This window comes from Trypanosoma melophagium, assembly GCF_022059095.1.
Source record: "Trypanosoma melophagium isolate St. Kilda chromosome Unknown ctg22segment0, whole genome shotgun sequence".
Lineage (NCBI taxonomy): Eukaryota > Euglenozoa > Kinetoplastea > Trypanosomatida > Trypanosomatidae > Trypanosoma > Trypanosoma melophagium.
Genome location: NW_027125152.1, coordinates 305,628 through 331,702, shown reverse-complemented (window position 1 = coordinate 331,702; position 26,075 = coordinate 305,628). Strand labels below are relative to the sequence as shown.

General features: G+C 36.2%; 9 protein-coding genes across 10 annotated transcripts; all 9 read right to left on the bottom strand.

Annotated features, from left to right (window-relative positions):
- Positions 1 to 1,148: 1,148 nt before the first annotated feature.
- Positions 1,149 to 4,067, bottom strand: LSM04_000111 (the record flags this gene model as incomplete). Of its 2 annotated transcripts, XM_067334633.1 has the most annotated exons (2): positions 3,175 to 3,179; positions 3,227 to 4,067. In XM_067334633.1, the coding sequence occupies 2 exons, from the start codon at positions 4,065 to 4,067 to the stop codon at positions 3,175 to 3,177; spliced, it is 846 nt and encodes a 281-aa protein (XP_067191569.1). The 2 variants fall into 2 exon arrangements, with proteins under 2 accessions (XP_067191570.1, XP_067191569.1); XM_067334634.1 differs by having other exon boundaries at positions 1,149 to 4,067.
- Positions 4,068 to 4,313: 246 nt separating this feature from the next.
- On the bottom strand, positions 4,314 to 6,308 carry LSM04_006116 (Endonuclease/exonuclease/phosphatase; the record flags this gene model as incomplete). The annotated part of the gene is made up of 1 exon (XM_067334631.1): positions 4,314 to 6,308. The coding sequence occupies one exon, from the start codon at positions 6,306 to 6,308 to the stop codon at positions 4,314 to 4,316; it is 1,995 nt and encodes a 664-aa protein (XP_067191764.1).
- Positions 6,309 to 7,006: 698 nt separating this feature from the next.
- Positions 7,007 to 10,222, bottom strand: LSM04_004233 (uncharacterized protein; the record flags this gene model as incomplete). The annotated part of the gene is made up of 1 exon (XM_067334630.1): positions 7,007 to 10,222. One exon carries the CDS (start codon positions 10,220 to 10,222, stop codon positions 7,007 to 7,009), a length of 3,216 nt encoding a protein of 1,071 aa, XP_067191707.1.
- Positions 10,223 to 10,738: 516 nt separating this feature from the next.
- LSM04_004783 (uncharacterized protein) lies at positions 10,739 to 11,317 on the bottom strand (the record flags this gene model as incomplete). The annotated part of the gene is made up of 1 exon (XM_067334629.1): positions 10,739 to 11,317. The coding sequence occupies one exon, from the start codon at positions 11,315 to 11,317 to the stop codon at positions 10,739 to 10,741; it is 579 nt and encodes a 192-aa protein (XP_067191726.1).
- Positions 11,318 to 12,172: 855 nt separating this feature from the next.
- Positions 12,173 to 15,328, bottom strand: LSM04_003958 (uncharacterized protein; the record flags this gene model as incomplete). The annotated part of the gene is made up of 1 exon (XM_067334628.1): positions 12,173 to 15,328. The coding sequence occupies one exon, from the start codon at positions 15,326 to 15,328 to the stop codon at positions 12,173 to 12,175; it is 3,156 nt and encodes a 1,051-aa protein (XP_067191701.1).
- A 383-nt stretch (positions 15,329 to 15,711) lies between these two features.
- On the bottom strand, positions 15,712 to 16,821 carry LSM04_007238 (uncharacterized protein; the record flags this gene model as incomplete). The annotated part of the gene is made up of 1 exon (XM_067334627.1): positions 15,712 to 16,821. The coding sequence occupies one exon, from the start codon at positions 16,819 to 16,821 to the stop codon at positions 15,712 to 15,714; it is 1,110 nt and encodes a 369-aa protein (XP_067191789.1).
- A 612-nt stretch (positions 16,822 to 17,433) lies between these two features.
- On the bottom strand, positions 17,434 to 19,173 carry LSM04_004606 (uncharacterized protein; the record flags this gene model as incomplete). Its single annotated transcript, XM_067334626.1, has 1 exon — positions 17,434 to 19,173. One exon carries the CDS (start codon positions 19,171 to 19,173, stop codon positions 17,434 to 17,436), a length of 1,740 nt encoding a protein of 579 aa, XP_067191716.1.
- A 533-nt stretch (positions 19,174 to 19,706) lies between these two features.
- LSM04_000319 (Conserved oligomeric Golgi complex) lies at positions 19,707 to 22,523 on the bottom strand (the record flags this gene model as incomplete). Its single annotated transcript, XM_067334625.1, has 1 exon — positions 19,707 to 22,523. The coding sequence occupies one exon, from the start codon at positions 22,521 to 22,523 to the stop codon at positions 19,707 to 19,709; it is 2,817 nt and encodes a 938-aa protein (XP_067191575.1).
- A 687-nt stretch (positions 22,524 to 23,210) lies between these two features.
- LSM04_008314 (uncharacterized protein) lies at positions 23,211 to 24,299 on the bottom strand (the record flags this gene model as incomplete). Its single annotated transcript, XM_067334624.1, has 1 exon — positions 23,211 to 24,299. One exon carries the CDS (start codon positions 24,297 to 24,299, stop codon positions 23,211 to 23,213), a length of 1,089 nt encoding a protein of 362 aa, XP_067191822.1.
- Positions 24,300 to 26,075: the final 1,776 nt, after the last annotated feature.

Sequence of the window (26,075 nt, the reverse complement as noted above, 5' to 3'; positions counted from 1 at the left end):
GAAAATAAAAATGATACGTACGACCGCAGACTCAAATATCAAATCAAAAATTTATGGGAAATTTCGTCCTACAATACACGCGATAGATGTAAAACTATTGGATTTTGGCAAAAATAAATACAAGACTTCTGTGAATTTCAAAGAAAATGAACGAATTTGTGTATAGATACGTGTGTTTAAGTATAATTGGCGTTTTATCACTTACAGTTGACAACTATGATTCCGAAAAATGCCCAAGTGGTCTTGTTGTTACTCTGCTTTACTGATGTCTGCTCAGTAATAAGCAAAGTTATCGTCCAGTTCTTTTTTTTTTCTACCTCTGAACTCCTTTTTCTCCTTCGCACTTTTTTTGTTTTTCTTCTATTGTTTCTTTTCCTTTACTCGTTAATTCCCTTTTCCACTCCTCGATTCACTTTATTTTATTTCTTGGTTTCCTCTTTTTTCTTTTTGTTTCACAAATTTCAGTTTGTGTTCACTTCTTTTTTTTTCTCGTTCTTGTTCTTCGTCTATACTTTTTTTTGTATTTCTTTCTCTCTTCTTCTTGTTATTGTTATGGTTGTTGTTGGTGTTATATGACGTTCTGGAATTGTTCGGCTACTTATCAACGCCTTCTTTCTCTTGTTAACTCCAATTCCTTCATATATATGTAGATATAATTTTGTATTTTTATGATATTTCACGTACAGTAAAATAAGAAGAAAAAAAAGAAAAAAAAGGAAAATATAAATACATAAATATATAGCCGAAAGCAGAAATAAAAAATGATATGGCACAGCAAAAAAAAAAAAAAAAAAATAAGATGAAATACGTGCATGAATACGTTATTGAGAGATGTATTTGTTTATAGTGTATGCATACCAAATACACAGACGCAGAACCAGCGAGAAAAAAAAAGATACCTATCAAATTAATTGCATTCTTATTTTTTTTTCTTGGGGTGTTTTTTTTTCTTTATTCCTCCTCCATTGTCTTCTCCCTTCTTTTCACTCACCTTTTTCTTGCTAACGCAGAGAGAAACTCAGCAAAATATGCAGAACGATAATAATAATAATAATAATAATAATAATAATAATAATAATAATAATAATAGGAAACTGTAAACAAAGCACAAAGAGAAACAATAAATGAATGCACCGTTGGTCCTTTATCTATTCTTTTGCTCCTTCAGCATCTCCTTTCTCTAATGTAAATGTAGGTTCACCATTTTCTTCAATTTTGTGAGAGGTTGGCTCTACAGTGTCATCTTCAGTAGTAGCAGCAATATTATTAGTAATAGTAGTAATAGTATTAGTAGTAAGAAATTCATCTGGTACAGTGGGAGACATAGAATGCATTGGGTCATTACATTCCTCCATCGATGTATATTCTTCCATTTCATTTCTCTCCTTCTCTGCGGTATCCGTCATTTCCATTTGTGTGGAGTCATTCTGCGGCGTGTCTGTATCATTCTTATTATTATTGTTATTATTATTATCCTTTGTTGTTTTTGTTGTTGGCACTGTTGTCTCGTTTGTAGTTGCTGTTGGATTGAGTTTCCGTACGACCACTTTAACAGGGACACGTTTTGTTGTTGCTGTTGGTGCCACACCTCCTGCACTATTATTATTATTATTATTATTATTATTATTATTATTATTCACCGCTGATGTTTTACAACCATTATCATTATCGCTATGTGACTCTGCAGATGACGATGAGGATCTCACACTCTCAGTGTCACCCTTTTCACTTCCAATCGTACTACTATTACTACTATTACTATTACTATTACTATTACTACTACTATTATTATTATTATCATTATCACTATCGAAACTCGTCTCTTCACTGCTATACTCTGTAGAAAACACACTCCCGCCCCTTGAACTCATCATCAAATCATCACTATCATCATCTTCATCTTCATCTACGCCTACACCACGCAACTGTGGATCTGACGGCTCTGTTTGCCACGCGGGTAAATCACGATAACCAAAGAGTGAATGTCCAAAGAGATGCGACATGGTACCTAATTGATATTGGGCATGTTCCACATATGGATCATTTGACTGTGGTGCGGGTTTTTCAGAAAGTAGGACAGCCTTTAATGCGGCAAATGCTTGACTTTGACGATCTACCGTACATTGTAATAATCGTCCACGATCACGTACATCATGATCGTCATCAAATTTAGCAAGTTCAAGCATATAAAAGAAGAGTTTTCGAAAACGATCGGCCATATCACTATTACCATCGAGGAATAACCATATTTTACACCCAAGTGTTAATATCTGTTTCTTTACCTCCGCCTGTTGCTCTGAAAAGGATTTTACGAACACACGAAAACACTCTGGTGCTGTTGCCGCGATAACACTATGGTGTTGAATATTTTCCCCAATAAGCCAGAGAATACTCGCCTTTGCAGAAGCACTGGATATTTCCCCTCGCATCACTTGTAGCATAAGTCGATGTACTAATTGACATGTTCGCCCTTTACTCGGTCCCTGCACAACCACTAATAATCGTAGTACAATAATAGACTCTGTAACCACTTCTGTATTTTTGTGTGAAAGCAATGGAATTAAGAGTCGCATGATTTGTGGGGCACATGCCGTTTTTGATTGCGCCGCAATAAGTCCAAGTCCACGTACGGCATCCACGACACGGTCAACGTGAAAACTACGAACATAAACGCGAAACTCACGGTAAACATCATTAAAATTATCACGGGTGACTAATTTAGACATGATACGAATTTTAATTTCTCGTACATCTTTAACATCCTGTGGGAGAATAAAAAATTCCTTCACGAAGGGAATAAATGGTTCTGGTTGGGATAAGATAATGGTATAAATAGTACTAAGAATAATAAAATGGTGTTCTTCTGGTCCTCCTAATAGGCGAAGTAGTGGTCGAACGCAAAGTTCTAATTCATTATGAGGTGCACAATGATAAAATAGAGATGTGGTAGCCACTACAACGGCACTATTAAGACTCATAAAGAGTGGTTTGGCAGAGTCTAGTAACAAACGGTGATCTGGATCTAGTAAAATAGTTCCTTCTCCTCCATTTTGAAAATAATCTTCGCTTTCATCTTCTCCAGATGATGATGTTGATGATAAAGAAGAAGATGTACGTGAATTGCTATCATTAGAGTTAGAAGAAGCAGATGATGATCCTGAAGAAGAAGGTGAATTAATCTTGGTATGATTATTTTTTTTATCTCGTGTATATTTCCCAGCACTACTATTAATCTTGTTAGATTTCGATGATTTTCCCTTTATAGGTTTATTAGGATCACAAAATTGTGTTCGTGCGTATCGCAGAAGAACATGTAAAAGTACGACTTGTCCCCACTCTTCACAATCCACTAATGCACGACAAAGACTGCGGTAAACACCGTGAATAAACCCCATATCATCCGGACATATCTCAATAAAAGAAAGAGCCGCAGCAGAGGCAACTTCCGTACATTTATCAGCCAATAATAAATGTAAAAGTGAATCCACGGTTTCTTTATCCTCATCACTACCGTTTATTGCATGCATTTGAGCAAGAGAAATAGCTGCTGTCTTTCGCACTAATGGTTCCAAATCTGTAGCACACTTTTTTACCGCTACCATTACAAGTGGTTGAATGGCCGGAATACGCATCGCACTAAGCATACGTAATGCTAAAGATCGTACATGCATACTTGGATTAAGTAAATCTTTTTGAAACGCTGATATAGATAATAAGGCCTCATTTGGTCTATCCTCCGCATAGTGTGAAACGTAAAAATATATAAGTTTACGTAATTCAATAGACGGATTATGAATATTCTTCACCACATCGGCAAATAAATTTGACATATCATGTCCCTTACACATTTGCGCAATAATACGCTTCATAGCATCTCGCTTATCAAATAAAGATTCCGCATCTAACTGACGGCGTAGATCTTCTTTTTTTGGTTGAACCGCAAAGAACTGCGCATCGCCAGAGACGAGAGCTCGAGCCCGAGCGACAACACTTCCACCGGTGCTGATGAACTCCTTCGCCCGTTCAGAGGCCAATGTGGCTTTCTCTGCAAATACCGCACGACTCATTCTTACCCAATTCCCTTCCAATGAATATATATATATATATATATATATATATATATATATATATATATATATATATATATATATGGAAATAAAGAAATAGAGAATTAGAAAAATAGAAAGAAAAAAAAAAGAAACAAGCGTAGACTCAATAAAAAGGAGGGAGAGATCAATTAGTATTACAAAAAGGAAAAATTAATAAGTTTTTTTTTATCTACTTAAGCCACATTATTGTAATATCCATTTCTCTTAACAGCTATTGTCATCAACGTCAATTACTATAGTTTCCAGTTTTCGTACTTGCTTTTCTTTTTCTTGCTTTTCTTCACTATCCATATGTTGCGATTGGGTTTTATTTACTTTCTCTGATGTCATTTCCGTATCACATCTCGTATGTTTTGTAAAGAATGCATGTAAACTAACAGGAGGACGGTAAAAACAACGTTGCCCATGCCGCTCCTGCACTTTACCAGATCGTGGTGTAAGTGTTAAACCACTAAAATACGCACAAACACCACAGTGATCACTATACTGTGGTGGTGTAACAAATAAGCCGGTTGAGGGTAAACCAAAAAACGGCACATTCTTTGCAGCTGCAGTTACTGGTGGTAAACCAGAACCATCAAATGGAGCTGCGGGATAGGCGCCATCTGCCATAGCACGACGAACTCCAATAGTTAAGGAAGAACCATCAAACTCATCAAAGAATGAAATGGGGATTGGTTTTGTTTCAGACAACGAAGAAGAAGAAGAAGCAATATTACTATCATTATTCGTATTAGTATTAGTATTAGTAGAAGAAGAGACACCGACATTATTCTCTGTCCTACTACAAGGAGATAAGGCCCAGGTGAGTTCCTCATCTATTAAAATATAATCAATTCGAGTTCCCTCATTGGTTAAACGTTTATTTCGAGACTGATCCCAACATGTATATGGACACGGACATGTTTCTATAAACTCTTCCTTCTTTAATTCATCTGTACTAGGAGATGTGAATAGTAAAACATCACAGAGACGCAATTCTGTGATAAAACCCTTCATGAACTGTACACTTATATCAGCATGTGGTGGTAAACCACAGTATTGTATTAGAGCAAAAAGCTCACGGTTGTGTGTAGGAGGTTGAAGTCGAGTTAATACTTCAACAAATACACTATAAATACCTGCTGCACATATCTCTTCCAGTGTAGCCAATACTATTCCTACATTACGTTGTTGTTGTTTTTTACGTTCTCGTACTTGTGCAATGAGTTTTGTTAAAGCATCTACCTTTTCTACAACAACTTCTTCTTTTTCACGTTCTGTCTCTTTACCACTATCATTATTCATACCTTTGCTACTATTATCTATTACATCAAAGAGAGATGTATCTATGCTAATACTTCGAGGCATAGAGAGTTCCTGTTCCTCTTCTGTGGCGGCAAGTAAAAGTGCTATTTGCTCTGCTACAAATAACTCTAATCGTGCAAGTGCTAAACGTGAAAGATGTGGAAATTCCTCTTCCCAGATATCAATATTAGTGTTATTATTATTATTATTATTATTATTATTATTATTATTATTATTATTATTATTATTATTATTATTATTATTATTATTATTATTATTATTATTATCTTTTATATGATCCTCATTCCCTGTTGTCTCCTTTGCACGTCGTACAAGTTCCAGCATGGATGGTAAACACAATCGTCGCAATAACCAACACGCATCCTGTGGACGATACGTTTGATTTAAATCTCCCACTAACACCACTGGCTTTCCGCTTTCCGCTTTCACACTATAAATAAGATTCTTCAATGCGGTTAAAAAACGCATTTTAAACCCTAATCGTTGTCCATTTCGGGCATTCACCACATATGTATTAATAAGCACAAAGGCACTATGACATGTTACGACAACACGTCCCTCTTCATTGAATTCCGCATCTTTAAATGGCCGGGCATCACACCAAAATGTAAGTCCCTCTCTTACAAATGTGGCCACCCCGTTAAATCCACGGTGTTGTTTACTACTAAAAGACCAGAAAGATTCCCATCCACGAATAGCGTGCGGCCCGCCATCACTGGCACCGGACCCGCGGGGATCACTGTCAACTTTAGACCATGAGCCTTTTACTTCCTGCAAACACACAATATCGGCATTTGTTTGTTGAAGGAAGTTTTGAATACTCCCAAAGTCATCACGGAGTAATTTGCAGGTGGAGGACCAACCGGCCACATTCCAGCTGATAAGAAGCATTTAATAATTATATATATATATATATATATATAATATTGGTAGGATATATAAAGAGAGAGAGAAAAATAATAATAATAATAATAATAATAATAATAATAAAGAGAATTATTTAATAACTCTAATAAGCAATGTAATTCAATTACAGTATGGAATAATGTTGTTCTTTTTTTTTACTTTCTTTCGTTCTATGGGTTTTTTTTTTATTGATTATTCTCCTTTACACTTATTATCCCTTGTTGTGGACTGACGTTCTCTTCCTTCCCTTCCACCTTTTTTATTCTTTTCGTTACTTTGACTCAATGGGATTTCGAGGTGCCTAAAAAAGGGTTAAAGGAAATATGAGAGTAAAAGAAAAGAACAAGAGAGAAGGAAAAAAAAAACAGAAAAAGCATAAGGAAACGAATAAAATTCTCTATAAAGAGAAAAACAAAAATAAAATCAGTTTTCTAATGAGAAATTGAAAGGAAAAAAATAAAGAAAATGCATATATATTCTCTTTTTTTCTTCTATTCACTGTAACAGTTACTGTTTCAATTTTAATTGAACTGTACTTGGATAATAATATAAAAGAAAAACACCACCAGAAACACCACAACGACATCCTTTCTTTTAGTTGAATACTCATTAAAGAGAAATACATACAAATATCTACATATATATATATATATATATATATATATATATATTGTAGATATTTTTTAGAAGCGTCTCTTAAATTCATCCCGTACTCGACCAAAAAAAGTTGTAGTCCCCTGAATTCCTTTACCAGATCCCATCACAGCATCATACTCCTTTGCAATACTCGCAAGTCGTGAACGACTTGATGCGTTTAATGTTGGTATTGACGCCAATGATTGAATTCGTGGAACCAAATATCTCTTTAAAAGCTGCGGTGTTACTACTGCAGAACGTGGAATGGCTGCCAGAACATCCAACACGGCCTGTAGTGTATCCTCCGTTATTTTCCTGTCTATTGTATGCGAATGTACACCCTTTAACGATGATGATAACGATAAGGACGATGAAACAGATCCTCCTCTTCCTCCTGTTGTTGTTGTTACTTTACACAGTGCATTCCTGAGATGATCCATCATGACCGCTAACTGTGGATACATGAGATTTTCCTGCGGTTCCGCCGGCATAACACGCATGAGTGAACACCAATGTCGTAATAACGCCACTGTAAGTTGTGAAGGACATCCCGCCGCCTCTACTGTTGCGAGTGTTGTGCGAAGTACTTTTTCTTGTGTGGCGGCAGTCGTAATAACAGTTACCATCGATACTGCTGCCATTACGGCGGCTTCTTGTACGGTGTATACGGCATCATTCATTAAAGTAAGCAGTGGAGGCCAAATGTATACCTCGCGTACGTGATCGTCTTTGGGTAATCCACTTACACGTGAGACGAGTACAACGGCGAGTAAACGTTGTTTCGCATTTTTGGATTCCGCAAGAGAACACAAGAGAGATGAAACAGCCGCCGCACTACCGTGTTTGTCATCTACATAAGAAGCAAGATAAGCAAGTGAGGTGGCACAGGCATCTAAACATGCACACGGATCTGTTCCTTTTGTTTCGGTCATTCCATCATAATATTGATATTGATTATGATGATGATGATGATAATATTGATGTTGTTGAGGTTCTTCTTGTTCATAATATCGCTCTTGATCTTCTGCACGAATTCCTTCCCGTTCCATTATTCGCATTTCTTTTCCTTTCTTTTCTTGTCTTCCTTCTTGTAGAACTTTATCACATTCTTCTTTGGCCATCATGAGTGTCTCTCGCAATAGTTGAGCCGCATCTTTTACAATAGCCGCAGAGTCTATAGATACACATTTCCCCGTAGCGTCTTTTCCACCAGCCACACAAGTAAGAAATGCAAATAAAAAACACATTTGACGTCTACGCCACCCAACACGACATAAAACATCTGTACGACTAGAAATAGAAACTCCAACGGGTGTACAAGCTGTAAATCCACTAAGTCTACTCGTATTATTTTTATTATAACTGTTATCCTTATTATTAGAAATATTATAACCACCACCATCACTACTACTACTACTACTACTACTACTACCAGTTATAATAGGAACAGTACTACTATTGGTAGTATTGGTGGTAGTAATAGTACTATTACCATCATCATGAATATCACCGGTATGAAGGTTAAGGGTTTCTTCTAAAGGAGTTAAACCCAACAAATCCCGAATGCGTTTCCACTGAAATAAATGCAATGCGGGAATCATAATAGCTAATGCAGATGCCACTACACAAATAGACGCATCCGTAGCTTCCTGATCCACACTTGCTAATACTAAAGCACATACAGAAGGTAATACAACGCGTAGATAAGCTTCAAACACAGAAGGAATAACACCATCTTCAGAGTATGATGCATCACCCTCTCTTGTATAGCGAAGTATATCCCCAATCAAGCCTGCAAGTAGTAATGTATTCTTCATACTGGCAGTTACTACGACATCAGATTTCTTTCCTGTCATAGAAGCACCAACAACACCAACAACAGCAGCTGCTCCGGTAGAGACGGTAACAGAAGTTGTTTTACTAGTAACTGGAAGAGATTGTACAGAAGTCTCTGTACTACCTGCTACATATGATTCTCTTTCGAGAAATGATAATATTAAAGGGATGACACGAGTAAGAAGTATACAACGTGGGACATAACTTGAAAGAAGTTGAGAACGCAAACTTTGAAAGGCACGACTTTGTACTGTAGTACTTGAGTCATGTAAAGCGAGATGTAGTAATAATTCTACAAAGCAAGATAAACATAAATCAAACTCATTATTATTATTATTATTGGTAGTAGTAGTAGTAGTAGTAGTTGTTGTTGTTGTTGTTGTATTATTTTTATTTTGTTGATCCATATTACTTTCAATAGAATCATCAGATATTTTAGGCCAAAGTTCCACAAGACACTGAACAACATGACAACGTACAGTTTTGGATTCATCTTTACTAAGTGGAAACAATAAACCTTGACAAATAGAACGTCTTTGAGAAGGACTATCATTAAGATAAGGTGCTACAGAATCTAAACAATTAAGTGCTAATATACGACGTTCTACTGATTTGGCATTTGCTAAATTAAATAACTCTGTTACAATTTCATGTTCAGATAATGTGGAAGAAGTGTGTTTTAAAGCTCTTGCCCATGCCTCTGCCACAATTGCCCGATGTTCACGATTTGGACGTGTATATAACGTAAGAAGTAAAAGACGAGAAGCGGCTTTTCCCGCCGTTGTATTACTTAATGTCGCACTAAGACTAATAAGTGGAATAACAATATCTTTTTGCATTGGATCAACTACACGAATTAACTGTGGAAGTCTTTCTGAAAGTACACTTGTTGTAGTTGTTAATTCATCTCCTATCTGATGTAATTTTTGTTCCAGTAAAGCAATTAATTCCCCATTTTCCTCACCTAATGGAGTACAAGCACCCATCATCTGATTTGCCACAGCAGATTTATTACCATGTAAAGGAATAACATTAGTACTATCAATGGTATTACTAGTAGTATTATTAATATGATGATGATGAGTCCCTTTTTGTATACTTTTATTCTCTTGTATTTGCACTACAGCTCTTTTTACAGCTTTTGTTATAGCCGCTAGTCCCTTCTGTTCGCCATACTCCACTAATAAATCCACTACCGCCTGTTCCATCCATACATTCGAGTCTTCTATATTTTTAACCGTTTCTTCCGGTTCTGTAGAAACAGCAGATGTATTATGTTGTTGATATGTTTCTTCTGCAATATTGAGAAATGGCTGATAACTCTCATGATGGACATTTCGCCATTCAAAGTATAATTCCATTGCCGTCATTGGACAAGAGTTAGCACGCAGCCATTCCGCCACCTGCTCCCGTGTGGTGATCTGCATTTGAACGGAAGAGGGGAGAGGGATAACAATAGTGAATGACCACGCCTGATTAAATAAATAAATAAAAAGAAGAAAAGAAAGAAATAAAAGGCACTATTTCAAATATATACATATTAAAGAGAAAGAATAGATAAGATGAAAAACAATAGAATACACACAGAACGTATTGTGACATATAGATAATTCTATGGCTTACAACATAACAATAGAGAAAAGAATTTTTTGGTTTTCTTTTTCAATAACATACATTCCTCTGTACCTTTTCTTTTTTTGTCGTTGTTATTCTGAAGAAGAGTTTTTTTTTTCCTCCTCTTTTTTAACATGTACAAGATTTGAACATTGATTATGTATATATGTATATAAATGTGATATTTTTGTTTACATCTCTCTACAACTGCTTTCTTCTGATATTTCCTTACTCACTCACTTACCACCACCAGTAGTAATAATAATAACAAAAAAGAGTAGTGAAACTAAGCGTAAATATATATATATATATATATATATATATATATTTTATGAAGTTACACCTTCACCTTTCCATAGTTTATCACATGTCACCATCAGCTCCTCTGGTGTTCTTTGCACACTTTGCGGTTGTCGCTCCAATACATACTTTTCAAACAACGCAATGTGTTTCTTCCGATTATTTGCCATTCCTTCCGAATAGAGCCGTTCCACCACAGCAGCCTGTTCACTCTTCCCAAGTGTACGAGTCGTACGGTGTAGTGAAGCCAATTCCCGTTCATACAATTCCCGCAATTTATAATCTTTCCTTGCAATAGACTCTTCATACAGTCTGTGCACCAATTGCTGTTTCTCCTCCTCATCCAATTTCCTCTGCTGGGCGCGGTATTTATCAATCTCCGCATTCATACTCGCCTCAATCTCGCGAAGTCTCTGTTCGCGGTGGGCCATCGAGTCATTGTAGAGATGTTTAATACTTCTCTCCTCCGCCTCTGCTGTTAGTGTGCGGCGGGGGAAGAGTGGGTGAAGTTCGACTTTGGCCCGCTGGCGAGTACTGAGACGATTGGCACTTTTTTCCATTTCTTCTCTTGTGAGTGTGTGGACTAGGGGCCGTTCATCATCGGACATGATGGCTAAAATGTAAGAGTGAGAGAAAGAGAGATTATATACTAATTTGGTATGTGTTATTTTCTTTTCTTGCTTTCGTCTTGTGTTTATTAATAATACTAATAATAATAATAATAATAATAATAATAATAATAATAATAATAATAATAATAATAATAATAATAATAATAATAAATGGTATTGGCAGAGGAGGAAGCGAAAAAGAGAGAGTTAAGAAGAAGAAATAGGTACCTACATATATATATATACAGTAGTGAAGTGGAATCACACAGTGAGAGAGTGTGTGTGTTTGGGTGTGTAGAGATGAGAATATTAATATATAACTCTGTGGAAAAATAATATACGTGCAAACTGAAGGAATACAGGAAAAAAGAAAAAGAGAGGAATCTAATAATTTTCCTTTTTTTAACTATTATTGCCAAGAATATTGTTCTCTTTTTTCTTCGTTCATTTACACCTCTCCTTCTGCTGTGCTCCTGCAGAGCAACCCAATTGCAGGAAAGATAGGTAAGAATGGAGTGTAGAAGTGTAAAAAGATAACATCATCTACACGCGAATATATATATATATATAGAAGAGGAAAGAGGCAAACAATCAAACGAATAGAGGAAATAAAGAGAGAAAATAGAAATAAAAAAAAGGAGGAAACAAAAGACTGCTAGTGGCACTTTTTTTTCTCTCTCAAGTCACATTCTTCTTACCATAAAATTGTATACCAATCTAGCACTTTCTTTGTACGTTAAATATATTTATTCATTTTTTTAATTTTTTTTTCTTTGCCCCATCATTGTCATACATTTCTCGCCCTTGTGGCTAGTTAAAACCAATTACCTTTCAACCCTATATATATAGGGATCACATTGTATAGATATATTGACTCCGCAATGTTCCCACAGTATTAGGTGTCCATCTATGCACAACATAACCCACGAGTTCCTCCTCTGTTAATGCATCTACGCCATATCTCGGAGCATATAACTCAAGCAACTCTCGCAAGGCACTTTCTGCACTCTGCGGTGAATCTATAGAAAGTGCCGCCCCCCACTCAACAGCTGTTCGTGCAATAGTTCCATGTGTTTCAATGTATTTACTATAAATACGATCGGGTGGCCAATAACGACCAAGTCCATCATCTTGAATACAGGATTCCACAATGGTCTCACCAATAAGACCGCGTTTGGTGAGTTCCTGCAGTTGTGGTTGTTTACCTTGACCAAGATCAATAAAAGAAATAAAACGAAGTGGTCCAATTTTAGTGGAGTCCGATATTTCTGCTGGAAAGCGTAAATAAAGTGGTGATGTATTAGGATCTATTTGGTAAATAATTACTATTCCCTTATATGTAGGTAAGACATCACATAATGATGATAATGATGCTGATGTATTGTTGTGAATAAGTGAAGTGTAGCCGAGATTATCACCTCTGAGTTGTCCATTTAACATCATGTCTAAAATGGTATAATCAAATAAGGCACGTAGTACAAGTTGAGTGTATAAAAATTGAAAGACTTCACCATCACGTAATGGGGAATTTATAAGGGTATCATAACATGGATCAAAATCCTCCTCATCTTCTTTTAAAAATCTTCCAATAACGCCATCCATTAAGGTAGTCAAAAGGTAGCAAAGTTTAGTACAACTATGATTGGCATTATTTACATTAGTCGCATTATTATTATTATTATTATTATTATTATTATTATTATTATTATTATTACGACGAGTGCATTTGTGCACATCTTCTTCTGGCATACCTTTAGGAGGTATATCACTAATAATAAAATCATACACACAAGTTCCTCGCATAATACCACACTTTTCTAATTGATTAAAAAACACAAAAAAAGCAACATTTGTAAGAGATTCCCGTACATAAGTTTCATAATCCATTCCATCTGGAATAATAAGACACTTTACGGCAACAGGAAGTCGTTGTGGTCCGTATCGTCCTTCGTAAACTAAACTACTACCACCTGTTCCAAGAAAACGTACAATCTCAATAACATCTGTAGTCCCATCAAAGTGCCAAATACAACCATCTTGAACGTACTGTTGCCAACGTTGTAGAATAGTATCACTTCTACTACTACTATCATCATTATTATCCTTATATTTATCATGATCAATATGAATAATATCTGTAGGTTTATCCTCTTTATCCGTTATGTTATTTACTTCATGATGATGATTTTCTTCTTTTTCTTCTTCCCTCTCTTGCTTACGAGTTTCAGATACAACCACACCTCCCGCCTTGGGTGGAATAACAGAAGTAAAGAAAAGTGACAAATCATCATTATTTTCTTTCAATCGCGTTAACGCCACATCCCTACAACGATAAATACGAGGCGCCACTGGTGCATTCCATACCACTGTTCGATCTACACCATAACTCGATTCAAAAAGTGTAAATAACTCCAATAAAGCATCATAGGCTCCCTGTGGTGACTCAATCATGCGATGCATGGCCCACTCTACAACTACTCGTCTTCCTAATACACCCTGACATGGTAATAACGGTGTGGTCCCAGCGAGTAGTTGTTGAGAAGTTTCACGACACTGTTGAGATGAGGCATAATGTGGAATAATAGCCTCTTCCAGACCAATAAAGTGTAGAATTTTAGATCGTGGAGGAAAGAGTAACCAACGATGGGGAGATGTAGGAATTTGAAAGGCTAATGGTTGTCGTCCACTGCTCTGAACGGCGATGAGGTCGGAACGGAAAAAATTATTATTATTATTATTATTATTATTATTATTATTATTATTATTATTATTATTATTATTATTATTATTATTATTATTATTATTATTATTATTATTATCTCTTCCAAACATCATTCCAGGGAAACGTACATCATACACGGCACGAAATACCAGTTGTATATAGAAGAGTTGAAATATCTCTGCATCTGTAAAAGGATGTGTAGAGAAAGATGGAGTGGAATTAGTTGTAATGGGTCGTCGTAGTTTGCCTTTCATGGTTATAGGAAGCATCACTGCAACAGGTATTATCAACTTTTTCTTTTCTTCTTCATTCTCTTCTTTTTGTGTAGAATTCGTTTTACTTATCATGTATGGTTGAAAATTTGGGTCTAACATTACCTGTGTTACGCTGTTAGCCATCATATCAAGACGTAGATGTACGTGATCACGTAATAGTTTACGCCAATTAATCCATTTTACACCTATAAAAGGAAGTGATGCATCACAATAACCAGCATCAGCTAATGCAATATAAAGTGCTATAGCAGTTGTATAACGTTTCCACTGTGGAACTCCTCCAATTCCTTTAGTCTCACTAAAATCATTAACATCACCATGACGGTATCTATTAATGAAACTATGTGAAATATCTAAAGTAGTAGTTGTAGAAATATTAAACAAGGGTCTTAAAAAAAATGAACTTCCATCATATATACTGCACTGTGATATACAGGATGCTATCGGAGATGCTTCTGTAGATTCTCCAGAAACATCTAACATCCTTCCCTCCACATCATGTAATCGCACCATATAATTTAAAGGAATAACCAGTTCCTCTAGTATACTAGTGATAGGAGGTAACGCTATGGTTGTTGATGTTGATGATAATGATATTGATAATGCTGCTTTACTTGTATTAGTAGCCTTCACGATGGGTGAAGCAAGTTCCCGTAACTTATGCAATGGATGTCCTTCCATTTCTTTATTATATTTTTTACGTCCCACACGGCGTATGGCAAGTCTACGCATTGTACTTCTTCGTAGAGAGGATCTTAACGTGGAAAGTGATGGGGTTTCACTACCAAACAATCCACGATAACGGGAAGAAAGAGAAAGTGTACCGTACAAATAACTCAAATCTGAGGAATTGTGAGCAGAATCAATTGTACGGGTGAGACGCAGTGGTGGAATGCGAGAGAACAACAGTGTGTGAGATCGTTGTCCTTTTTCATTACCCGAAGTAATACTTGAAAGTGTAGAATCCATTTGCGTATTAGATGGTGGGCGCTCAGGTGTATGACATATCATCTCTTTCTTTTTCTTTTTCTTTTTTTTTTTTGTTACTGGGCGTTACAAATAACAACTAACTATAAAAGTAGAACCAAACAGATACAGACACAGACACAGAGGTGTACAAATACTACGGTTAAATAATTCTAATTAAAGCAGTCAAAAGACCACATCTATATCATTATTATGTGCGTTAGAGAGACAGGTGGATAAAGAGAGAGAGAGAGAGAATATAAAGAGTATACGAAAATAAAGGAAAAAAACAAGGATCTTATCACCTTTTTTTGGTTAACAACATGTAAGAAATTATCCGTTAAAAATAATAATAATAATAATAACCAATCAAGCAAAAATAATACATATACATTGTTTAAAGATATATGTAATATTGGATATGTGAGTTAGCGAATAAACTGCGGTGGTGGACTTGTTTGTGGTGGAGAACTTCTTCCATGATTTCCTTCTTTTTGTTGTTGTTTCGGTGGTTGTCTACGCCGTTCCACTTCTGCCAAGTCTGAAAGCATTGTCTTATGTCGAGAAGCCTTTTCTTCCTTATTCCACAAATACGGCATAAACCATGGAATATCCTTCATACGTTGATTCATCGTATCCAGTTCCTTCAAATACTTCACCCGCGACTCCAACGTAGAGGAAGCCTCACCCGCAAAACTCTCCAATTCACTCTTTAACTCCCGCGGCATTTCACGTTCGAGCCTTCCACCGTCGTAGATCCACGTAACTCGGGGAATATGTGGACGGTTCTTTATACGTTGAATAATAAGCCGCTGAACCCAGTGATTCAATTGATGTAGTAAAGGTTCCATTTCAAACCGGGCAGAGGGATCAATGGTAGACCAGACAATGTAAATCTCCCTTGATCGACGTGAGCCTAATACTTCCTGAATAATTAACTGTGCAAAATCTATACGTTCTCCAATGTGTGCCGGACAGGCTTTTAACGATCGACGTAAATGATACGCCACACGTTCGCAGAAAAGACGAGCACTGGGCGACATATTAGAGTCATGCCGCAGAAAACGTACTTCTTTACTAATCATACCGGTTGGTTCTGGCGCTGCTGGCCATAATGCACCAGCCGCCAATTTACGTGCCGCTAGAGGTGTAAATGGGACTGGTGGGGATGTGTACTTTGCACGTTCCTCCCAACTTTCATACTTTAGCGCCTCCTTCTCTGAGAGACCAAAGTTTGCGCTATTACGTAATGGCTCCATATCCCCAAGTCCCTGTAAAGCGTATGTTTTATTGAGATTCACCCCTTCTCGATCTAAGCGGGATGCTTTGGAGTATAGACGCTGCTCTACATAGTGATAAGCCGCGTGATTACCAGGATTAATCTGACGACGACGTAAAACTTCAAGAATTGTACTCCGCCGCTGTTCCGCGGTTTGACGTATCGGCAATACGGATGGTTGGCGAAAGCGATAACGGAGTTTGGCCTGATATCGCCTGGACTGCTTATTCAATAGTACGATAGGGGAATTGGTAAGCATTTAGCCTTTCTCAGTGTTTATATGTATATATATGTATCCATGTATATATATTTAGAGAACCACGAGAATTAGCACACAAAAACTAGGTGTAAAAAAGAAAAAAAAGAGAAAAAGATAAATAGTTTATGCTACCTTTTCTTTTTTTGTTTTTTGTAAATATTTATTGATGGTTGTCAATGTATTAGCTTTTTGCTGGTTACTCCGTGTGTGAGATTATTATATTTATTTATCGATGTTTTTTTTTTCTTCTTGCTAATGAAGCTAGTAGCGGTACTGGCTTATCTTTTTTTTTAATTCTAATGTTTCTGTGATTTTCTTTCTTTCAGTCATTCCATTATGTTTCAGAAAGGGGAAAAAAAAGGAAAAAAAAAATAAAGGTCAAACAATTTTAAAAAATAAAAGAAACAAACAAACACATAAATAAATTCAATAAATACTATCCCTATAACTAGAGTAAAACAAATGAACACATTAAAAAAAAATAGAATACATTCAAGTCTAATTTCTGTGATGTAAAGAAGAATAAAATAAAAAAGAAATAAATAAATAAATAAATAATAATAATAATAATAATAATAGTAAGAAAAAAAAATAGACATAAAAAGAGATATTTTATTTACCTTTACTCTGTATTTCCCGCCTTCGTGCAACTTCGTGTTCAGGAATTACAGCCACAAACAATTTACGCCCATGAAAGACCGTAGAAAGTGTATAATGTGGATGATACATCTTACGCAGCATTCCCCGTAATCTGTCAAGACGATCATCCGCTGTTGTGCGAGTTAATTTCTCTGCAGAACGGTACGGTTGAAGAACTTTGCGTGGACGACCACCAACGGATGTGAATACACGATGAAAGTCTGCATCATCATCATCATCATCATCATCATCATTATCATCAATATCAAGACTATCATCATCTTTTATGATGTTTCTCCCTTTACTTTTTAGGGATAAAGATACACCATCACGTTTATTTACCTTACAAGTTATATTTGAAGAATTATTCAATGAGGATTGCAATGGTAAATTAGATTTCGTTGTTCGTATGGTATTTTTATCGTTTTCTAGATATTCGCCTACAACATCATTATCATTATCCTCCCTCTCTTTTTTTGCCTCCTCCACTACAGATTCGTTATTTTCATTCTCCATCTCATCTTCTACCACTTCACGAGCAGCGAGGAGTGCCACTTCCAAATCCTGTGCACGAGCACAAACAGTGTAAATACCATTATCAATAATCATTAAAGATTTAATATTCGTTATTTGCGGCAGGAGATAACCACTACATCCTTTCCATGGACCTTCCAGTGATTCCTTCTTAAGTTCTCTAATGCCATCACCCGCCATATGGGCATGAAAAGCCATACATTGGGATAACATAAAAGGCATAACTTCCTCTATTAACTCTAGTACATTTGATAAGGAATCTGGTATAACATCAGGGTAATGACTTGATACATCTTGTTCGATAACGTTAGATGACTCTGTATATCCATCTTCTACAAATACACCACCCCGCCATCCAGTAACTCTCTCTAAGTATTTATTAAGATAAGGATACTTTTGTACGATAAAGGATGCAGGTGGATCATCCATTAAAAAATTAGCGGAAAAGGTTGCCCCAAGTGCTACATCCGCTAATGTCGGATGGGGTGTACCAAGTAGAAATAAATTATATGAATTCTTTCTTTTTCCCTCTTCTTCTTTTTCTTTTTCTTCTTCTAGTTGTTTAAAGTGGGCATCTAGGGAAGAACAAAGACGCTCAAAGTGTTCCTGCATATACGGTGCTGTCTCTACGGAAACTCCAGACACCGATGTGAGTTTCTGCATAGCCTGTCGAAATGAACCGGCCATAGCACGTGAGAGCCCAAAACCGGGAAGAAGAAAGAAATATCGAATATATCCATCAATGATATCAATACTATCACCAGCAATCCAGCGATACATCGCACCCGTCTTGGCAAGCCACCAATTAGCGTAGAGAACTATAATCCAATTAACTAAATGTAGTCGTGGGTGCTGGGATCGATGTGGACGGCGAAGAGATATTGAATTCTCTAATGTGGTTAAAGGTTCTAATCCTTTTAAATCCCTTGATTTGTTTAGAGATGCTAATTCCAATGCTCCATTTGTTTCTACAGCCTCTACCAATTGCCATAATTGCAGATGAGACTGTCCTTGTGGGTCAACCGTACAAAAGGCACAACGAGCACGGAGGAGAAAGGCATAAAGAAGTGTTGTTGTGAAACTTCGACAGTACAGTTTAAAAGGAAGACGCTTAAGGCGAAGATATGTTACGTGTTGATGTAGAATTAATGTGTAAGGTGAGCCCAATACACGAAACATGATGTAAAATTATACCTTTTCAATGTTAAGATTATTTTATTTTTCTTTTGTGAATATACATATATATATATATGTCTGGGTATATTAAACTATATAAAGAATAGCACGTCAAATAAGGGGAGTTAAAAACAAACCCTACACCTTCCTTCCTTTCCAGGGTCAAAAAACAAGAAAAAAGGAAACAACAGGTATTACGTAAATAATAAGCAACAAAAATAAAAGAAAAACAAAAATAATATAACAAAATAAGACTCAAAATAATAATAAAAAATGACATTTCTTACATCAAAAGCAAGTTTCTTTTTTTCGGTGGCTGATCATTTATTTTTTATCGTTTAGGGTCTCAAGCACAAACCCCTCGTTTTTTCTTCCACCTCATTCATTCACACTTATCAGCAACTCTTTCCTTTCCCTTCTCCTCTCACCACTTGTATATATATGTAATAAAGTATACAGAAGGGTAATATGTACTTTTTCTTTTTTTTTTTTTTTTTTTGGGGGGGGGGGGGGGGGGGGGGGTATCTCACTTTGTTTTAAACTTCGTGCTCATCAATATCTGGTGGTTCCGGTATATCCTCCCCAAGAATCCAGTTGGCTCGTCGTAGTAACTTCAATAGTGCCACCACTGAAGATAATTGATCCGCCCGCACATCACTAGGCAATAACGGCTGTACGCCATCAATAAGTGCCTTGGCATCAAGATAGAGCTGTAGAGTCATTTTATCTCTATCAGAGGCTGTCTCCGATCTAGGCCGTATAGAAGCAGCATTACTATTACTATTACTACTATTAGTATTAGTAGTGTTCGTATGAGGCATACTGGAGTCTCCTCCCACTCCATCTGCAGATGCTCCACGTCCTCCTGCCGTTATTTCCTTACGACGACGTAACTTCTCCCAACTCTCTTCTGTCTTCTTTGCAGTAATAAGTGTCTCCTTCGCAATAGAACGAAAACGACCACACACCTCTTCCACTACCGCTATCATCATTGTGGTGTGAACATTAGGCACTAACACCGATCCTGCAGCCGCACTAAAACGCTGCAGGGGTTCAATAATACTCGGAACATACCACGAGGCGGCGGTAGGGAGTGGCTTACGCATATGTGAATAGGCCGATTTAACCGAACGGATATTTTGTAAACCCACCGTACACTCCTCTGCCACCCGCAGTTGTACAACGCGGTAAAGTGCTGTGGCACAACCACGGCAGGTATCCTGCGATAATAATAATAACACAGGGGATGAACTTTCAAACTCTTTTCCACTGACTTCCTGTAATCGAAGACGAAATGGACCTTCAATGTATTTTGCCATCATTTCTAGATCGACACTTGCACTCATAACGACACTAAGCCAATTTCCCATAGAACTTGAATTTTTTGCAGTTTCACTATACGCAAGTAGACTCTGTGCTACTCGGCGAGTCGCATTAGCCGCCTCGCGGAGAAATTTTGGTGTTACGGTGAAAATATATGTTCCAGGAGAGAAGAGCCAATCTAACGCTTCTCTTAGTTTCACAAAAGGTTCCAAGTGAAAATGAATACTAATAGAACTACTACTATCCATATGTGTTTCTTTTGGTTCTTCTTCTTGTTTCTGCTGTTGTTTTTGTTGTTGTGCTAATTGTTCCAAGGGTGTGGCTGTTAACGTTTTCGTTGCCTCATCTACAACCTTAGCGAGTTCATTAGACCGCATCGTTGCGTAGACATCTGTATTCCACTTATGTTTCCAAAGTGCAACATCTGGGGATTGCATTAGTACACGTAATTCCTCTGCTGAACTACAATTTTCTTCCATTAATGTTAATAATTTATGGGCCGCCATATAACGTTGTTGAAAAGCATCTGGCATACCCACATCATAAAGTGATACCATCTTTTTTACAAGTGCCTCACATACGGTAGGCCAAATAATCATTGGAACTGGCATTATAGATCCCTCAAAGGCTTCATGTAAAATTGGCACAAATCGAAGTACATTTGTTTCCAGTTGTTCTCTTAGTGTGTTAAGAAGTTTAATCGTATCTTCTAAACTATGTCGTGCTTGTGTGGCTGCTCGCCAAGAGAGAACGGATTCTAATAAAGGTCGTATAATACGTTCACGATACATACGACAGAATTCTTGTACTTCTCCTGCCATATAATACACCTTCATTACTGTACGTAGTGTTTGTGTAAGTTCCTCCTGTGGATTTTGAACATAATCTTCATATAGGGCTAAGTATACACGTTCGAATACTTGATTTGATAACTGTGTACCATCACGGAGAATATCCGATGCCTCTTCCCGATCCTTTACACGTGAAGAGGGTTGTGGTAGTGCGTGAAAGAGATCTTTTAATTCCTGTAATGTAACCGCAATATCGAGAAGTAACTCAGAAACATGTGCACTTCCTGCCGCTAATGCTATCGCTTTCGGTGTAAATTTATTATTATTATTATTATTATTATTATTATTATTATTATTATTATTATTATTATTATTGCTATTAATACGATAAATTGATTCAATTACATGTTGTTCCTGATGTCGATGTTGTTGTTTTTTTTCGTCATTTGATGTACGAAGACATAAAGGAAGTGCCTCTAGTCGTTCGTGCAGTAAATCATACAAGAGTAAGAGTTTTAAAAATCCCACATCAAACAATCGAGCGAGTTCAATTTTAGAGGCTTCCATAATTTGACTATTCACCATTTGTTCTAATTCATCCAACTTGGAAATGGCGTTTTCTACCTTTTTAATAGACGCCAATACCGGCTGTTGAACACAGCGTAATTCATCCTGCATCCCAACAAGATGTCCAGAAACCTTCACAAAGGCATCATGCATATCGGTATTCACATGTCTGAGAATACTATTATTAAGAAAATTCGTATACGTTTCCAAATCTCGGCATAAACTTAATAATGGAACACCATGATCTAACTTTTCCTGCACAAATTTAACGGGGTCAAAGTCAAAGGCAATTAAATCACCATTTTGATCTTCTTCCTGTTCTTTTTTCTTCTTTTCCTGTTGATATTGATATTGATAATGAGGATCTAATTCCATATCCTCACTGTTTGCTTCTGTATCATCCACCACATCACTGTCAAGTGCCACACCAAACTCATGTTCACCAAAACACAATTGAATGAGTTGTAATTGTTCAACATCCACAACTCCAGCACTAACATCTACACTTGTAACTCCTCTATTATTATTATTATTATTATTATTATTATTATTATTATTATTATTATTATTCTCATCCTTCAACTCGCGATCATCATGGCGGTTTCTCCTACTATTATCATTATTATTATTATTTTGACCGTAGTATAGACCTCCCTCGTTATGCTTTGACATGGCGTAACAGAAAGAAAAGAGTTATTTCTTTCACCCCCTTTTCCCTTTACGGTGTGATCTCAGAAAAAAGTATGTAAGTATTGCTTTATTTTATTTTTCCTGTTTGTACAACACAACCCCAAAAGAAGAAAAAAAGAGTAAGAAATGAAGAAAAAAGAAAATAATAATAATAATAATAATAATAATAATAATAATAATAATAACAAACACATTACATAATAAGAAATATTTTTTCTTCTTTTTTCTTGTTCCTCCATAAGTCATTTTTTGATATCATGAGTAGAATATGCATAAAAATATATATGTTTTTTTTCCCAATGTAACAAAACCAAGAAAGAAAAGAAAAAAAAGATCGAAAGAGCAATAAAAATAATAAAGACATGCCAAAATAGCAAAGTACATGTATATTGCAAGCAAAATATGTATGCTTATTTTCTTACTTTTCTTTCCCCTTTATATATATACAAAAGATGCTCTATCCCTCTTCTTTTCCTTTTTTTTTTACTTTCTTTCCGATGTTTCTCCTCCTCCTTTCTTTCCTTCTTTCTTGCGCTCCTTTTTAAACGCATGTCACACCTCAACAACGCCAATCTCTTCCTCCTTCTTATTTTCCTTTCCTCCACATTTACACACATACACATATATACACAGACAAAACCTCTCCTTCTCTCTCTCTCTCTCTCAATATCACACTTCCTCTTCCACAGTCCTTACTGTTCCTGCGGCTTCTGCTATTCGTCTCATATGTTCTGCCTTTGCCGTACCATCCTGTACACTTTCCATAAATGCCAATCGTGTCTTGTGGTGTTGTGTCTCCCGCAGCCAAGTGAGATTCCCACGCGTGTCACTCTCACTACGACGTGGTGTGTACACTGCATTGCCAAACTGCCAATCCAAATGATGCATGCGTTCCCATTCTTGCAGTAATACATCGCGTGTATCTTCTGGTAACGCATGTACAAAGCCAAACTCTGGTTGTAGTGGGAAAGACTGCATCACTGCTAATGCCGCAGGTGTTACTTTTACTGTTGTTGATGAGGATGATGGATTATTATTATTATTATTATTATTATTATTATTAGATTGCATTGTTGGAGGTCGTGCGGCAGTAACATGGGTGAGGATAAAGTCTATAATATTAGAAACACTACGTAATTCACGTCGATCGGTAGAAGTTGGGGTGAGGCGAAAAAGACCTTCGACAACTTGCTGAATCACCCGTTCTCGTAGTGTTTCCTCCTCTAATACAAAGTTTTCAATAATACGTGGTTCTGGTAAAGCTGTGAGTGGATTTCCTTCAAAGTCCAATCGTCGTAATTCATATCCATCCCGCTGGGTTTCTGCAAATATGACTTCCGTTAACTTTCCTACGAGATACTCTCGAATTTCATCATCACGCATGCTTAGTACGACATCCGCAAATTCATCATCCCACGTCGATGGCCGATATCCCATTCCTGTTGTTGATGCGTTATAATCATTTTCACCTTTTCTCCCTGTTGATGATGTTGGTATATTTGGAAGCCATGGGTATTGTGTGTGCCACCACTGCCAGGCAAAGGCGGAGGTTCCACGCGTGAGTCCGACACTTTCGGGATTAAAACGATCTTTAAATGGCATTTGCCGGTGGGATTGGGACTGGCCCCATCGACTGCGAATGCCTTGCGCCTGCCGCTGCCAGCGGGTCAATTCGCGGTATTTGTGCATATGTGGACGGGCCCGGCGCAGTACATTGTGATGCCGCGATTTGCGGAGGAGAGGGGATATGTGCATCATACCGCTAATGGATTCCCTTTTGTTTTTTGTTTTGGTTTCCTTTGTATTTGGGTATAGTAAGAAAGTATATCTAATGTATGTATATATATATATATTGGAAAGAAAAGAAGGAAGGATATGTTTTTTTTTTTTTCCTTCCTATGGACCTTTTCCCTCTCCTCCTATTTATTTACTGCAAGAATATTCCACTATATATAAGTATAGAAGTATAGATAAATAAGAAAGAAAGTCATAATATCAAAGAGAGAGGGAGGGATGGAGAAAGAAAGTGAGAAATTAACCATAAAGAAACAAGTGAATCATAAACAAATATGAGTACATACATAGAGGAAAGAAAAAAAAGAAAATAAAAAAGTGATTGTCATAGAAAAAAGAAAGAGGGAGAAAATGAGAAATAAAGAGAGAGAGATTGATTGATAAAGTGATGTAAAACAGTAAAAGAACTAGAAAGAAAACTTTTAAACAAAGTATAGGAAAAGAGAAAATGAGGAAGACAAAGATAATAAAAAAAATGATTCGTATTATATATATATATATATATATATATATAATTTATTTTTTATTTCTCACTTAATATTATCTGTCACTTTTTTTTTGTTCTTCTCGTTCTCTCCTTTTCCATTACCTCCATAACTTTTTTCTTTCTTTATATTCGCTCTTTAATCCGGTTGTAAACGTAAACAAAAAGAGGGGAAATTCCTGCTTCTTTTCCTTCATTCTTTTACATATGTATATACCCATATATATATATTATATATATATATAACTTTTTTTTTGTTTCTTTTTTTCCCGTTTTAAACATCGAGGTTATCGTTCGTTTATAATTATAAAACTAATTATTATTTAGCGTTCTTTTTTCTTTCCTTCCACCATCATTTTCTTTATCTTCTCATTCTTTCTTTTTGCGTATTTTCCGTTGTTTTTGTTTTGTTTATTTCATTGCCAACCTTCAAAGGGGCCTCTCTCTTCTCCCACCGCATTCCTCCACAAATCTCCCTTTTAATCTATTCACACAGAACCACAAGTCATCCACAATAATAAATAATAATAATAATAATAATAATAATAATAATAATAATAATAATAATAATAATAATAATAAATAATACCGGTAATCATCATCATCATCATAAATACTAACAAGTAATAATAACAACAATGAAGGGGAATGACAGTAGGAGGAGGAGAAGCGTGGAGTTCAATAAATGATACCACCAAGAAAAAGGAGAGAAAAAAAAAGAAGAATATAAGGGAAATATTCACCCCACAACAACAGCAATAATAATAATAATAATAATAATAATAATAATAATAATAATAATAATAATAATAATAATAATAATAATAATAGGTAAAAAAAAACAATAAGAAAAGATGTTTGTTGGGATAAAACGAAACAAGATAGAATAAAAAACAAGAACAAACAAAACGTTCCTCCATCTAAATTAATAATATATAATTTCTCCACTCTACATGTTTGTTTCCCCTCTCATTTGCGTTGCTTCCTCTCTTATCCTCTTTCCTCTTTTTCTTCTTCGTTTCTTGGTTTACTATATATATATATATATACTCTCATTTATTTACTTCCATCTTTCCTGCTATTCTAGTTGTTACCCATTACCCATCATCATTATCCATCCATACCAATACACATTCTCACAGAGAGCAAAAGAGAGAGCGAGAGAGAGAGAGAGAGAGGAACAGAAATAAAATGAAGAAGGAATCCATCAAGAAGAAAAAGAAGAAAAAATGTGGAACAAAAACACACACACACAC